Source organism: Oncorhynchus kisutch, linkage group LG4 (genome assembly GCF_002021735.2).
Source record: "Oncorhynchus kisutch isolate 150728-3 linkage group LG4, Okis_V2, whole genome shotgun sequence".
NCBI lineage: Eukaryota > Metazoa > Chordata > Actinopteri > Salmoniformes > Salmonidae > Oncorhynchus > Oncorhynchus kisutch.
In genome coordinates this window covers 75,289,100-75,306,307 of record NC_034177.2, presented here as the reverse complement: position 1 = coordinate 75,306,307, position 17,208 = coordinate 75,289,100, and the positions used below count along the sequence as shown (strand labels likewise).

The 17,208-nt window shown below is 41.5% G+C and overlaps 1 protein-coding gene across 21 annotated transcripts in view; it reads left to right on the top strand.

The window, feature by feature from the left end:
• The window catches only part of LOC109890001 (ankyrin-3-like), a 164,023-nt gene extending 148,186 nt beyond the window's left edge, over positions 1-15,837 (top strand). For 11 of the 21 annotated variants that reach the window (XM_031823661.1, XM_031823659.1, XM_031823644.1 and 8 more), the window contains 10 exons: positions 31-105; positions 3,160-3,291; positions 6,058-6,201; positions 9,413-10,322; positions 10,582-10,768; positions 11,089-11,166; positions 11,667-11,750; positions 11,933-12,058; positions 12,938-13,008; positions 13,890-15,837. In XM_031823661.1, the coding sequence (XP_031679521.1) occupies positions 31-105; positions 3,160-3,291; positions 6,058-6,201; positions 9,413-10,322; positions 10,582-10,768; positions 11,089-11,166; positions 11,667-11,750; positions 11,933-12,058; positions 12,938-12,988 (1,787 nt within the window). In that variant the 3' untranslated portion in view covers positions 12,989-13,008; positions 13,890-15,837. The remainder of the gene's footprint in view (positions 1-30; positions 106-3,159; positions 3,292-6,057; positions 6,202-9,412; positions 10,323-10,581; positions 10,769-11,088; positions 11,167-11,666; positions 11,751-11,932; positions 12,059-12,937; positions 13,009-13,889) is intronic. The other 10 variants (XM_031823654.1, XM_031823653.1, XM_031823651.1 and 7 more) reach the window with 8 other exon arrangements.
• The last annotated feature ends 1,371 nt before the right edge of the window (positions 15,838-17,208 follow it).

The following is a 17,208-nucleotide window of genomic DNA, read 5'->3' as shown; positions in this document are numbered from 1 at the left end:
GTTGATTAATAGATGTTCTCTGCCCTTCAGGTCCTCAGAGTCCCTGTGAGCGAACAGACCTGCGGATGGCCATCGTGGCTGACCACCTGGGACTTAGCTGGACTGGTAAGAAAATGGTGCTCCATGGTCTTAGTGCCATTTGGACCTCTATCCTCCTGCTTTCCCCTCTCTCAAGAAACCAAAACGGTATTATTGTGAGGAAACAGTGCCCTCTTCAGAGTGACACTTCCTGCACTGCAGCTCTGCATAAAACATTTTTCACCTTTATTTAACCAGGTAGGCCAGTTGAGAACAAGTTCTCATTTATAACTGCGACCTGGCCAAGATAAAGCAAAGCAGTGTGACACAAACAACAACAACACAGAGTTACACATAAACAAACATACAGTCAATAACAGAAAAGAAAAATAGAAAGATCTATGTACAGTGTGTGCAAATGTAGGAGAGTAGGGAGGTAAGGTAATAAATAGGCCATAGAGGCAAACATAATTACAAGTTAGCATTAATACTGGAGTGAGATACAGTGCCTTGCGAAAGTATTCGGCCCCCTTGAACTTTGCGACCTTTTGCCACATTTCAAGCTTCAAACATAAAGATATAAAACTGTATTTTTTTGTGAAGAATCAACAACAAGTGGGACACAATCATGAAGTGGAACGACATTTATTGGATATTTCAAACCTTTTTAACAAATCAAAAACAGAAAAATTGGGTGTGCAAAATTATTCAGCCCCTTTACTTTCAGTGCAGCAAACTCTCTCCAGAAGTTCAGTGAGGATCTCTGAATGATCCAATGTTGACCTAAATGACTAATGATGATAAATACAAATCCACCTGTGTGTAATCAAGTCTCTGTATAAATGCACCTGCACTGTGATAGTCTCAGAGGTCCGTTAAAAGCGCAGAGAGCATCATGAAGAACAAGGAACACACCAGGCAGGTCCGAGATACTGTTGTGAAGAAGTTTAAAACCGGATTTGGATACAAAAAGATTTCCCAAGCTTTAAACATCCCAAGGAGCACTGTGCAAGCGATAATATTGAAATGGAAGGAGTATCAGACCACTGCAAATCTACCAAGACCTGGCCGTCCCTCTAAACTTTCAGCTCATACAAGGAGAAGACCAGAGATGAGATGCAGCCAAGAGGCCCATGATCACTCTGGATGAACTGCAGAGATCTACAGCTGAGGTGGGAGACTCTGTCCATAGGACAACAATCAGTCGTATATTGCACAAATCTGGCCTTTATGGAAGAGTGGCAAGAAGAAAGCCATTTCTTAAAGATATCCATAAAAAGTGTCGTTTAAAGTTTGCCACAAGCCACCTGGGAGACACACCAAACATGTGGAAGAAGGTGCTCTGGTCAGATGAAACCAAAATTGAACTTTTTGGCAACAATGCAAAACGTTATGTTTGGCGTAAAAGCAACACAGCTCATCACCCTGAACACACCATCCCCACTGTCAAACATGGTGGTGGCAGCATCATGGTTTGGGCCTGCTTTTCTTCAGCAGGGACAGGGAAGATGGTTAAAATTGATGGGAAGATGGATGGAGCCAAATACAGGACCATTCTGGAAGAAAACCTGATGGAGTCTGCAAAAGACCTGAGACTGGGACGGAGATTTGTCTTCCAACAAGACAATGATCCAAAACATAAAGCAAAATCTAGAATGGAATGGTTCAAAAATAAACATATCCAGGTGTTAGAATGGCCAAGTCAAAGTCCAGACCTGAATCCAATCGAGAATCTGTGGAAAGAACTGAAAACTGCTGTTCACAAATGCTCTCCATCCAACCTCACTGAGCTCGAGCAGTTTTGCAAGGAGGAATGGGAAAAGAATTCAGTCTCTCGATGTGCAAAACTGATAGAGACATAGCCCAAGCGACTTACAGCTGTAATCGCAGCAAAAGGTGGCACTACAAAGTATTAACTTAAGGGGGCTGAATAATTTTGCACGCCCAATTTTTCTGTTTTTGATTTGTTAAAAAAGTTTGAAATATCCAATAAATGTCGTTCCACTTCATGATTGTGTCCCACTTGTTGTTGATTCTTCACAAAAAAATACAGTTTTATATCTTTATGTTTGAAGCCTGAAATGTGGCAAAAGGTCGCAAAGTTCAAGGGGGCCGAATACTTTCGCAAGGCACTGTATGTGCAGATGATTATGTGCAAGTAGAGATACTGGCATGCAAAAGAGCAAGAGGGTATGTAATAATATGGGGATGAGGTAGTCGGGTGATCGGTAAGCTGCTCTGACAGCTGATGCTTAAAGTTAGAGAGAGCTTCAGAGATTTTTGCAATTTGTTCCAGTCATTGGCTGCAGAGAACTGGAAGGAAAGGCGGCCAAAGTAAGTGTTGGCTTTGGGGATGACCAGTGAAATATACCTGCTGGAGTGCGTGCTATGGGTGGGTGTTGCTACGGTGACTGGTGAGCTGAGATAAGGCGGAGCTTTACTTAGCAAAGACTTATAGCCAGTGGGTTTGGCGACGGATATGTAGTGAGGGCCAGCCAACAAGAGCAGAGGTCACAATGGTGGATAGTATATGGGGCTTTGGTGATAAAACGGATGGCACTGTGATAGACTACATCCAGCTTGCTGAGTAGAGTGTTGGGGCTATTTTGTAAATGACATCGCTGAAGTCAAGGATCGGTAGTATAGTCAGTTTTACGAGGGTATGTTTGGAGGTATGAGTGAAGGAGGCTTTGTTGCGAAATAGGAAGCAGATTCTAGATTTAATTTTGGATTGGAGATGCTTAGTGTGTGTCTGGAAGGAGAGTTTACAGTCTAACCAGACACCTAGGTATTTGTAGTTGTCCACATATTCTAAGTCAGAACCGTCCAGAGTAGTGATGCTAGTCGGGCGGGAGGGTGCGGGCAGTAATCGGTTGAAGAGCATGCATTTAGTTTTACTAGCATTTAAAAGCAGTTGGAGGCCATGGAAGGAGTGTGGTATGGCGTTGAAGCTCGTTTGGAGGTTTGTTAGCACAGTATGCAAAGAAGGGCCAGATGTATACAGAATGGTGTTGTCTGCCTAGAGGTGGATCAGAGAATCATTAGCAGCAAGAGCTACATCAGAGAAAAGTAAGCCTGTATGATATAGAAATGGATGTCTTGAACTGATGTGATGTAATGTGCTTTTTGATGTGTTTGCAGAGCTAGCTCGGGAAATGGACTTTTCTGTCGACGAGATCAACCACATCCGAGTGGAGAACCCCAACTCCCTGACAGCGCAGAGCTTCATGCTACTAAAGAAATGGGTCAGCCGGGACGGTAAAAACGCAACGAGTGAGTGTCCCTCTTTCTCCCAAAAGTATTTATACCCCCTGTGACTTTCTATTAACAGTTATTATATCACGTCTCACTCTATTGCACTTGTATGATTGTGTACCACAGAGCTTCACAACCCGGTTTCATCCCACTCTCCTTCTGAACTCTCTCTCTCTAGCTTAATTTGTATCATACATAGTAAATGACATTCTGAGATGACTTACAGTACCAGTCAAAAGTTTGGACACACCTACTCATTCAAGGGTTATTTTTAATTTGTATTATTTTCTACATTGCAGAATAATAGTGAAGACATCCGAACTATGAAATAACACATATATAATCATGTAGTAACCAAAAAAGTGTTGAACAAATCAAATATATTTTAGATTCTTTAAAGTATCCACCGTTTGCCTTGATGAAAGCCTGTCACTCTCTTGGCATTTTCTCAACCAGCGTCATGAGGAATGCTTTTCCAACAGTCTTGAAGGAGTTCCCACATATGCTAAGCACTTGTTGACTGCTTTTCCTTCGCTCTGTGGTCCAACTCATCCCAAACCATGGGATGGGGTTGGGTGATTGTGGAGGCCAGGTCATCTGATGCAGCACTCCATCACTCTCCTTCTTGGTCAAATAGCCACAGTCTGTAGGTGTGTTGGGTCATTGGCCTGTTGAAAAACATATGATAGTCCCAGTAAGGGCAAATCAGATGCGATGGCATATCGCTGTAGAATGCTGTGGTAGCCATGCTAGTTAAGTGTGCCTTGAATTATAAATAAATCACCAACACCATCACACCTGCTCCTCCATGGTTCTTGGTGGGAACCACACATGCGGAGATCATCCCTTCACCTACTCTCACAAAGACATGCCGATTGGAACCAAAAATCTCATCTGACAGAAGGACAGATTTTCACAGATCTAATGTCCATTGCTCGTGTTTCTTGGCCCAAGCAAGTCTCTTCTTATTATTAGTGTCCTTTAGTAGTGATTTCTTTGCAGAAATTCGACCATGAAGGCCTGATTCACGCAGTCTCATTTGAACAGTTGATGTTTAGATGTCTGTTACTTGAACTCTGAAGCATTTATTTGGGCCGAAATCTGAGGTGCAGTTAACTCTAATGAACTTATCCTCTGCAGCAGAGATAACTCTGGGTATTCCTTTCCTGTGGCGGTCCTCATGAGAGCCAGTTTCATTATAGCGCTAGATGGTTTTTGCGACTGCACTTGAAGAAGCTTGAAAAGTTCTTGAGATTTTCCAGATTGACTGACCTTCATGTTTTAAAGTAATGATGCTGTCGTTTCTCTTTGCATCTCAAATATAAAATATATTTTGATCCGTTTAACACTTTTTTGGTTTCTACATGATTCCATGTGTGTTATTTCATAGTTTTCATGTCTTCACTATTATTCTACAATGTAGAAAAAAGTAAAAATTAAGAAAAACAGTTGAAGGAGTTGGTGTGTCCAAACTTTTTACTGGTACTGTGTGTAGAAGCAGAATGGCCTCTATGTTTATTAAGATTCCAACAGCTGCATATGAAGTCACCTATCCTTGTCATGCTCCAACATTCTTTTAGAACTACTAAGTACATTATGTTCAGTACAGGAAAAGGACATTTTACCTATTTTCCTTGGTACAAGAGAAGAGGACAACGGCAATCCTCTTTCCGTCTTCACACACTGCAGTGTGATAGTAAACTATTTATATTGATTACCTCGCGCGTATTGTACAAACAACTACCATATTGTACAAACAACTACCATATTGTACAAACAACTACCATATTGTACAAACAACTACCATATTGTACAAACAACTACCATATTGTACAAACAACTACCATATTGTACAAACAACTACCATATTGTACAAACAACTACCATATTGTACAAACAACTACCATATTGTACAAACAACTACCATATTGTACAAACAACTACCATATTGTACAAACAACTACCATATTGTACAAACAACTACCATATTGTACAAACAACTACCATATTGTACAAACAACTACCATATTGTACAAACAACTACCATATTGTACAAACAACTACCATATTGTACAAACAACTACCATATTGTACAAACAACTACCATATTGTACAAACAACTACCATATTGTACAAACAACTACCATATTGTACAAACAACTACCATATTGTACAAACAACTACCATATTGTACAAACAACTACCATATTGTACAAACAACTACCATATTGTACAAACAACTACCATATTGTACAAACAACTACCATATTGTACAAACAACTACCGTATTGTACAAACAACTACCGTATTGTACAAACAACTACCATATTGTACAAACAACTACCATATTGTACAAACAACTACCATATTGTACAAACAACTACCGTATTGTACAAACAACTACCATATTGTACAAACAACTACCGTATTGTACAAACAACTACCGTATTGTACAAACAACTACCATATTGTACAAACAACTACCATATTGTACAAACAACTACCATATTGTACAAACAACTACCATATTGTACAAACAACTACCATATTGTACAAACAACTACCATATTGTACAAACAACTACCATATTGTACAAACAACTACCATATTGTACAAACAACTACCATATTGTACAAACAACTACCATATTGTACAAACAACTACCATATTGTACAAACAACTACCATATTGTACAAACAACTACCATATTGTACAAACAACTACCATATTGTACAATAGTGTCTTGTCTTTGTTTGACTTTCGGGTTGTCTGTTTTTCTTACAGCGGATGCCTTAACTGGAGTGCTGACCAAAGTCAATCGGATGGATATTGTGACTTTACTGGAGGGGCCGATATTTGACTATGGTAACATTTCAGGCACGAGAAGTTTTGCCGATGATAACGCTGTTTACCTGGATCAGGCTGATGGTAAAGTTTAGCTCCATCTAGCTGACCTCTTACCTCTGCTGCCACTCTTTTGTTTTTGCATTAGAACTGTAGCAAAAATAAGAACAAATTGCCTGGCTATACTATTGAATGCAATTTGCCTATAGAGACTACAGTACCCTATCTTAGATAGGGTGATGTATGACCCTTCGTTTTATGGCTTTATTTCCAGCTTGAGTATACCCATTTTCTGACATGCACTCAAATGAGTGTGAGGAAATGTTAGCATGCAGAGTACCATGGGTTCACTTTCAGGAAATTGATTATAATTCACGTTATGAAATGACTGGGTTACTATTAAATTGACATCAACCCTGATGATGAAGGCAGCATGTCAAATCCAAAATGTTTCTAAAGAGGTCTTAATTGCCATGACCCGATCACCACTTTGATATTATTTAAGCCCTCTAAAATGCATTTGCATTTGTGCATGAAGGATTTTGAAAGATGAATTGATGGCAAACACTAAAACAATCCATGATGCTAACCAGGTGCATTCTGTAAGACACTGCTTTTACCTGATTACCTTGTACCTTTAACAGGCCACTACTGTATAAACACCTTTGTTCCCTAATGCATGGAGTAGCCATAGACTCAACTGTCTGAATTCATCAATACCTCTAGATCTGTTTAGTTCTCTAGTCTCCAGTACCTCCAGTTCCTCTGAGCCGTCCCTGGATAGAATGACAGAGCTTCCTCCTCTGTGAAACCAGACTACCTTCCTCCCCTCATGCTCTCGTCCATCGCCACAGCCCAACCTCCAGGGCAGCTTATAACAGCTCTTAAGCGCTTATTAAGAGTCTTGTGCTGTCATCTCTGCTCTTCCCAATCCCTTTTCCTTCCCTGTTTCCTAATCTCTCAAAATCACCTCTGTCCTCTCATTCATAATTGTCTTGTGTTGCTAACACGTTTTTGTTAGATTGTTTTTGTATGTCTTTGTTTCTCTTTAATCGTCTTTCCTCACCTGTAGCATGTTTTCTTGTTCCTGAGAGCTCCTCCATCTCTTCATTCCCAGTTTCTCCCTCGATTGAGAAATTGAGAATCATTCCCTCAACCCTGATTCCCCCTTGGTCTTGCAGACCTCCACACCCCACTCCCTTACTAAGTCCACACCCCCACATCATCCAATATCTCCCAGCCGATCCCCAAGTTAATGGTCCTCTGTCTTACTCATAGACCAGAGACCTTTATGGACCAGAGACCTCAGCAGACCTTTATCCCCGTCCCCACCGCCTGATCCAGCAACCTCTCCTCTTCCATATCTCCTTCTCGACCCCCAGTCTTCAACCCACTGGGGACCCCAGTCAACCCACACACCTGTCCTCTACTCCTATACCCCAGCTAATTCCCTCACCTCCTGCTCAGTCACCAAGTCTTAAACCTACTGGGGACGCCACAGCCCTCTCCCCTACTCCCACCCCCCAGCTGTCTCCCGATGTGACCCCATGCCGGTCCCAATTTCCCCCTTCGTCCCACCCCATCTCCTTTGCCGTCCTCCCCCTAATATCAGCTGCAGGGTCTCACTGCCCTAGTCCTGGCCCTTCCTCCCATCCATTCCCAGTCCCCCTTTCCTGTGTGTCAGTGTCCCCGTGTGTCTCCCGTACCTTCTTCTCCTCTCCCTTGGGTTGGCATTGACACCTCTATCCTGGAAATATGAATCTAGGCCCCCTCACCTCTCTTCTTTTATCTTTCTGTGTGAGCATGACTGAACACGCACTCAAATCTTAACTAATAAAACCCACTCATCGCACATATGAAAATCGTATTCCTGGCATGCCTCACATACACTACCGTTCAAACGTTTGGGGTCACTTAGAAATGTCCTTGTTTTTGAAAGAAAATAACATTTTTTGTCCATTAAAATAACATCAAATTGATCCGAAATACAGTGTAGACATTGTTAATGTTGTAAATGACCATTGTCGCTGGAAACGGCTGATTTGTTATGGAATATCTACATAGGCGTACAGAGGCCCATTATCAGCAACCATCACTCCTGTGTTCCAATGGCACGTTGTGTTAGCTAATCCAAGTTTATAATTTTAAAAGACCAATTGATCATTAGAAAACCCTTTTGCAATTATGTTAGCACAGCTGAAAACTGTTGTTCTGTTTAAATATGCAATAAAACTGGCCTTCTGTAGACTAGTTGAGTATCTGGAGCACCAGCATTTGTGGGTTCGATTACAGGCTTAAAATGGCCAGAAACAAAGCACTTTCTTCCAAGACTCATCAGTCTATTCTTGTTCTGAGAAATGAAGGCTATTCAATGCGAGAAATTGCCAAGAAACTGAAGATCTGGTACAATGCTGCGTACTACTCCCTTCACAGAACAGCGCAAACTGGCTCTAACCAGTATAGAAAGTGGAGTGGGAGTTTAAGGAGAAAGTCCTTTGTTTCTGGGCATTTTGAGCCTGTAATCGAACCCACAAATGCTGGTGCTCCAGATACTCAACTAGTCTACAGAAGGCCCGTTTTATTTCTTCTTTAATAAGCACAACAGTTTTAATCTGTGCTAACATAATTGCAAAAGGGTTTTCTAATGATCAATTAGCCTTTTAAAATGATAAACTTGGATTAGCTAACACAACGTGCCAATAGAACACAAGTGATGGTTGCTGATAATGGGCCTCTGTACGCACATGTAGATATTCCATAAAAAATAGTAATTTACAACATTAACAATGTCTACGCTGTATTTCTGATCAATTTGATGATTTTTAATGGACAAAAAAATAGCTTTTCTTTCAAAAGCAAGAACATTTCTAAGAGTCCACAAACTTTTGAACGGTTGTGTATATAATTTATTTATGTTTTCTTATCTCATCTCAAAGGCTGCATATGAATTCATCCCTTTATTAACAGAAGAAAGTAAACTTGTCATAAAACTGTTCAAAGCTGCCACGGACAAAAGTATTGATCGTTTTAAATAAATATATTTTGTTTTATCACAATTTTACCTTGAGTTTCTCTAAGATAGCTCTCAAGTGAATCAAAAGTGCTGAATATTGTGCTGGTGATTGTGACACCAGTGTCCCCTCTGAGTGTCACCACAATTAGTGGGTGTTTTTGGTTGCATGCTCTATTATCCGTCTCTGTGCATTTGTCCATGTCACTCAGTCCATGTGGTGTGTGTTTTATGTGGGATTTCTTGTGTCAAGTGCTTCCATGTGCTTATATCATCTCCCAACAGATTATCACAGCATCCTAGCGGAGCTGCAATCCCCAGTCCAACTGCACTCTGACCCTCCCTTCACGGAGTTCCACTCTGAACCCCCTACCCTCACCATCGACCCCATCCCTGTCCAGCTCCACCCACACCCCCCTACCCTCATCCTCACCCAGTCTGAGCCCTGGACTGGCCACATGGAGCCTAGTGTGGAGCCTGACACCTCCACTAGAACCCACCTTAGGCCCTGGGAGCTGTCCCTGTCCATTCACACCCTTCACTTAGATCCCACCGCTGCCACCAACACAGGAATGGCTGAAGGTGACCAGGTGCTGATGGTACAAGTGGAAGAAGAGAAAAAGGAAGTGGACATAAGCCTCCAACAGCAGGAGGACAGCAGACAGACAGGGGCATCAGCGGTGGAGGCTGAGGACATCGTAAAGGGAGGTGGTGAGGAAGGGGTAGAGGTGGGTGAGATGGCAGAAGAGGGGGATAAAGTGGTAGAAGCAAAGATCGGGGCTAAGTTAGCGGAAGAGGGGACTAAGGTGAGGGTGGAGGGGCGTAAGGCAGTAGAGAATGGGGCTGAGTTGGTGGAAGAAGAGGGTGCATATCTCTCCCCCCAGGCCTGGGCTGAGGCATTGGGGGAGCAGGGTGTGTCTGGTTCCACCGAGGAAGAGGATGGAGACGAAGACGAGAAGACAGAAGATAAGTTCAAGTCGCTGTTGGAGGATATTCATTTGGAGGAAGGCTCAGAGGAGGAGGATGAGGAAATGACGGAGGCCAGGGTTCAGGAGATTCTTAGTCAGGTGCAACAGGCAGAAAAAGACGTGTGTTCACTTCCAGGTTGGCACAGTGACACATCCAGCGTCAACGTGGAGCCCCCCACACCCGGCCGCAGTGTAAGCTCAGACCTGCTAGACCGCCAGGAAAATAGGTACACAAAACTAAATTATTCCATCACAGTTATGGATTAAGGATAAATACACTTTCATGTATGTCTACAACTGGGATTTAATATCTTCGCCTTAGTCTTTCTGCCTTCGTCACAATTTATTCATTCAATTTGATACCAATCCCATCCTATTCTCAATCTAACTCTTTATCAATGTTGATCTCAATCATAATCCTAAACCATTCATCTGAGATTTAATCTCAGTCTCAAATTGACCCTTTTTCCTAATCTCTCCCCACAGCCAGGAGAACTCCAGTGACTCCATCACCTCTTCCTCTAGAGGAGAGCTAGCGAGGTCTAGGCACAATGGCGATAACACGGAGCTACCACCTCAGGACGGGTCACTTCTTGTATTGCAGGACTCAGCCAACGGAAGAACTGGACGTGGGAAGGAAGAAGGCACGCTTGTATCTGAGAGGAAAGTCCAGGTAATTGCAAAGACTATGCAGGATAGTGTACTGTAAATGTTTTTTTTTTGAATGTGTGTCTACTACAGTGAATACTACTCATCAGGTGCATCGCTGTTCCCTTTTTACAGTGACACATGAAGTGGATGTCTATACTTTCAAATCAACTGTAAATTTAACTGGACCAATTTTTCCAGATGTGCCATTGTTTATTTTTGTAGGTGTTAGAAGAAAGATCCTTGGGATTGTGTGAAGCAAAAACGATTCTCTACCACCTACGCATTTTGTGTTTTTCCATCCCCTTTTCAATATCTGTAATGTTACTTAACTGCATTCATCAGCAGCATTTTAGTGAGTCCGGCTCTGACGAGGAGCGGACTGTCACCACCAGGGTGTTTCGGCGCCGGGTCATTCTCAAGGTACCCTGCTGAGACTGGGTGAAGTTTGGTTTGGGTTGGCGGTAGATAGTTCATTTAAATTTGCCTCCTGGTGTGCAGTGGACTGGTGTGCAGTGGACTGGTGTGGCTCTCTTAACTGACAGCAAGCGGTGGGAGAAAAAGGAAACTCCTGAAATGTGTGTTTGCAAACAGTGTGTGTACAGTGTTTGAATGGTGTGCGTGCGAGCGTGTTAGTGTGTCCTGGCCTGGTAACCTGCTTTCATGGCTTGACTTTAAATCAAGGAACATTCTGTGTCTCACTGTTGCCTCTGTGATGCCATTTAAAGGGACACTTCACTTTGATTTTGATTTTGCTTGACTCAACAACTCTTGGGGAATTCAAAGATATTCTCTCTTCTCTAGAGGTTTGCTTGCAGTTTGATGGTGCTGGTGATGTAAAGTGTGTTAATGGTTTGCTGTTACACTGGCTGAGGTGAATTTGGACCAGTTCTGATTGTAGTCCTAACCATGAACACTTACAGGGAGAACAGGCAAAGAATATTCCGGGCGAATCAGTGACAGAAGAACAGTTTACTGATGAAGACGGTAACATCATCACTAGAAAAGTAACTATCTGCCTTCACTCTGATTCACCCGTCTTCCTAAGAACACACCTCTGAATTATCATACCCGCCTCCTCTAAACTCTCCTCCCAAAATGACCTAAACCCTCTCTTTGTGTTTGTGCGTGTATCTCGGTCATACTCTCTCCTTCTTGACCATGATCATTATCTCCCCCCATTTCCCAGGTCATCAGAAAGGTCATCCGCCGGGTGTCCACGCCCACGCCTGACGACCAGGGCGGGGACAGGGGGAGTTGGGACCGAGGAGACCCCTGGCCCTGCCCTTTCTTACTGGAGGAGGAGGAGTTAGAGGTTGGCATGACGATGGAATAGGCTGCATAGAGAGTTGCCCCAGGGGAGGTTCTAGGGTTCTGAGCCTGAACAGAAAACAGGCGGGTCAGAACATTTGGACCTTAATTCAGTATGGGGTGCTGTGATCTGATGTGGAGTGCTGCGGCCAATGCTACCAGTGTGTGTATGTCTGTGTTTGTGCGTCTTTGTGTGTGCGCATTCAATGGGTGCTCAGTGACTAGGATGTTGCCCCAGCTATTGTTGCAGGTTGACATTTATTGTCATGAGTCTTGTCCTGGAGGCAGAACTGAGAAACTTCCCTGTAGATAAGCCAGTTGCGAAGTCCAAATTGGCTATATTGTAAAAATGTATGGGGATAAAATGAGCTTTTTGGTCTTAATTTAAGGTTATGGTTAAGCATTAGGGTTAGCAGTGTGGTTAGGGTAAGGTTTAAAATCAGATTGTATGACTTTGTGGCTGTGCCAGCTAGTGACCACTCTGTAGAGCTGCCTCCAGGGCAAGATAAATGATGTTAACTTGCGCTATTGTTTGTGGCCCACATTCAAATGGAGAACTGATTGTTCTGACATGAACCAGGTGCACACTGCCTCGACACTTTATTTTTTCTTGTTTCTGGTGATATAACTCCTCTGGGCTATTATTTTATTTCCAGGAATTTGCCTCTAGTATGTTGTGTGCTTTCACTTCATGGTATACTGCTAACTGTGTGTAATGCTAACATTTGCTTCTGTGGTGGGGTTTACTGCTTTCAGGTTGATGGTTTCAGGTTGCTATTGTTACAACATCTCACCTCTGGTCTAGCTGCACTCGGGTTGCTGCTTGTCAGGATAGGGTTCTGAGATTGGCTTTGCCTCACTCGTATGTGTATGTGTGTTTCAGCAAGGAGATGGAGCTAAAAGCAGGTCGGGAGAAAAGAAGCTTCAATCGTAGGGGTAGCTGTGCTCCACCAGGTACTTTACCAAGTAAAGTACTTTTCTCCCCCCACTTCTCTAATAAAATCATCATTTTTATACCCCACACTGTTCAGTGGTAGTGCTCAATATTTTCTGATCCATTCCATGTACATGTCTAAACCTGGTACAGCTCTGCTCCATTTCACTATACTTGTTCTGTTTTCCAATCTACATTCCTGCTCTGATTAATGTACTTCATTCTACTCCAAACAGTACACACACGCGAACAGACCTTCATGTTTCCAACTGAAAGTCTGACTCTTGTCTGTTTTGATTCTGGCTGCGTTTTGTCCTGTCAGCTGTGTGTGTGGGTGACTAGGTCACAAAGGGAACATGGATGATGTTCAAAACACACCTATTGTCACACAGATACTCTCTCTAACTCTCTCTTTGTCCATTAACCCCCCCCCCCCCCCCCTCCCCACAGGCCAGCTCATAGACAGCCCATTCTGTAGGAATTACATTACAAAGAGAGGTGGCTATCTGATTGGTTACTGTTAATCCCTGTAAGGTGTTGTTAACTATATGCATCAGTGAATTATTCAGTTTAAGCAAACCTGAGTAAAAAGAGTAGTGGCACTCTAATGAACTGTGGCTCAACTGATGATTTCCATGACAACCAGGGTGGCCATGACAATTGTAGCCCACAGACCTCTTGATGCTCTCTAGCATCGTCGAGTGATGGCTCCCGTAGATTTGTGGGTGGCTTGCAAAATGGAACTTGTAAAAGTCAGTAAACTGAATTAGTAAAAACTAAGGGACTCGTAAGCATTAGTGAATGCATGGGCTATGTCCTCTATAATGGCTACCTTCTTTCAAACAGATGCCCAAAATGCTGTCAATATCTGATATTATTGTAATATTTTCTTAATTTTCAGGTGTGCAGGAATTCTTCTCATCTGTTTCCAGGGCAGAAAGTTACAAACTGAAAAACTCAAGAAATTTCAGCCAGGACTTGATCCGTCTGATTTCAATATGAGCATGAAAATCTCACTCCCTGTCAATTGAGGGACCTGGAAGGTTCTCACCATGGAATCTGAATTCTAATTGTATGGCTCTCACTTCCTGTGGTCTATGGACCAGGAGAATTCTGCTTCCTGTTTGTGACTCGTAACGTGCCATTGGTGTCGTGAGAGCTTTTGAGGAGTATTGTGGTGACAACAAAAAAGACTCCATCACAGAAAAACTACAGGTGCAACTGAACTTACACCTGTGACCAAAGATGGCACAAAAGCTCAATTCTAGTAGTAGGGGAAAGAAAATCAACAAAATTACACAAAACCTAGAGGAACACTTCTGATCCACCTCCAACACTCGCCTTATAGTTTTTTCTTGGACCCATAAATGTCAGGTTGTAAATTGCTGTGGGGTTTGTTTTCCTTTTTAAAACTAAAAATAATACACAGCTTTTTCCTGTATATAAATTACAATGTGTACAATAGAAAATGATGAGTTACAGGATGATAATGCACAGGAGAGAACTTTACAAGTGCTTTCAACATTATTATCAAAATGGTTCCACTTTTAAGGAAGATTTGAGTGTAACTTCACACGTTCTTGTATAATTCATTATTATAGCAGGTATAATGTTTGTATATGAAAAAAGCTGGTAAGATTTTAACAGAGGACATTTCCAGAAAATCTTCTGCAAATTTAAGTGATTCCTAAAAAGGGGATGTATCTAATTCTGCAAAAGCAGAGTACTCATATTTTCATGCATGCCGTTCACATTATTTTAAGTACAATTTTTACAAGTTTGCAAACACTGTATTAAAATGAGAATTAAAACCCTTTATCTGTGTACACATATAGTCCTTACATTTGTCACCAGTTTTATATTTGAAATGGAAAAAAAATACCATAAAAGCATTTATTGTGTCGGGGACTAGGAACAGTATGAAGAACATTTGTTCTATAGCTTCTTGAGGGTTTAATGTAGTCTACCGTTTGTCTATGTAAAACTGAACGGCAGCTTCTGCTGGCATTAGCATAAATGCTATGAGAAAGAAGTTATCTGAATGTATATGCTAGTAGACTGGCTCGCCGTAAAACTATAACTGTATTGTGTGTATTGGCTATAAGGTGTAGAGGTCTCTGTACGCTGTAAGACTGTTTGTAATCATTTTAGCGGTGTGTCATTTGGTTTTATGAAGGCTGCTGTGGTTTTAAAGAAAAGATGTCATTTCCTTTTGGGCTTTGGTGAAGTACTTCCTTAAATTTAATCTACTCACATAAAGACATAAGACATTATTTGATTGTAGCTCTTAATAGAATATGTATGACAAAAACACTGGATGGTCAAACGATTATTTAAGCATCAAATGAATTGTGTGATCTTTCTTGGCTTGAGAATCTGTATGCGGTGTCTAACTAGCATTCATTTGATAGCTCATTGGCGATTACTTTGCATTAGATCTTCTCTTTGTATTGGTTTGACTAGAGGCCCATGTAGTTAAAGTGTGGTGTTATTCTGGTGTGAAGGCTCAGACTTAGTGTGATGATGTTTATGCTGTGGACATGACAACCAAGTAAAGGACTTTATTTTTAGACAAGTGAAGTCATTTAGGGTATTGTATCATATCTCCCATCCTACATGTCAATCAGGGGGTAGAGGCTAATTTGATCAATTTTGTTTGATATGTGTTTTCACCTGAGCTAATTTTTCGATGTACAATTCTTACTAACAGAGTGAAGCCATTGAAATGTAACTATTCTAGCACTTTGGTTATTCAAAGTCTTCTTTTAGAGGCTATAGCAGTAATGACGCCACCACAATGTTTCAATTTAAAAACAAAATAACAAAATAAAAATGCATTGATTTTGCAATCAGTTGTTTCTGTTTTATCTTTGTGTTTGTTTATTTGATGTTGAATCTCTTATGTTTGGAAGAAATTCCAATGGATTGTCAAATGTTTAGGCTAAGGGATAAGAGGTTGGCAGATCAAGTCAAATTGTATTGGCCACATACACGTTTATCTATGATGTAATGTATGATTGAACAATTAGCCGGACACAAGAAGAGGTGGTACATCAATAACAAAATAACTTTTTCAAAAATTGAAATCTTCTATAAAGTGTCTTTCTTTGCCCCGTTAATACAACACCACAGTGAAAACCTGCTATTAGCACATTCATTATCCTTTTAAAGAAGTTAGCCTGAATGCAGAAAAAAATTGCAAAAATCAGTAGCCAAGCCAGAGATGAACACGTCTTTCTCAAACTATCATAGCCTTGGGTAGGTGGGGTGGATTCTCAGGCTATAGTTTTTTCAGATCTACAAAACCCATCAAGAAGTGTCCATTATATGGGGACAGGCTGGAGGGGGTTTCCACTATTGTTAAATCCATGCCAGAAAGTGTGGCAGTGCACACTTTGGGAGAAGGGTGGAGAATTGGGACTCTGAGTTTATTTAAAATGTTGTCGCAGACATGACTGGTAAGATGATATAAGGGGTCATATTCAATCAAACCCACACTGCAGAAACATACTGTTCATGCATTGTGCCTTTTTGTTAGACTACTGTTGGATAAAGCTCAACATCAGTGGTTTTAGTTTCCCCCAGTAATATTGTCCACTTAATTGCAATATACTACACTTTTACTTTTCTTGATATACTTTTCTGTATCCTATGGCATCAATGAGCATGGGCACAAAATAAGACAGAGCTAGAGTTCTTCTTCTTAAATGAGGTTTAATGGCGGTTGGCATCCAATAAATGTTGCATTACCGCCACCTACTAGACTGGAGTATAACTCCCTTAGCTTATTTTTTTTATATCAACACATTTTTTTTAATACAACAAATACTCTACCATCTAACACTACATTAATAATAAATACAGTACACCACTATATAAATCTATTTAGTCCTACTTCAGGCCAACAGCCTGAAAGGATGAGACACCACCACTTACTACACCCTGTAACTCTTCTGATGTCAAGTCTTGCACACCCAAATACCTCTCTGCAGCTGCCACCACAACCTCTATTTTCTGTGACTTATGTTCCACCCCTGCAGTACAGTTGATAACAATTACTACAGATGCCAAAAATCCAATATTATAGAAACACATCACTTGTTGGTTTATCCCCATGTACTCCTCTCAGGATCCCTCCCCCTTTACCCATCTTCCTCTATTTTCTTCACTGCCTCAGCATATGACAACTTCTGCTCTTCTCTAACCCTGGAAACATCAAC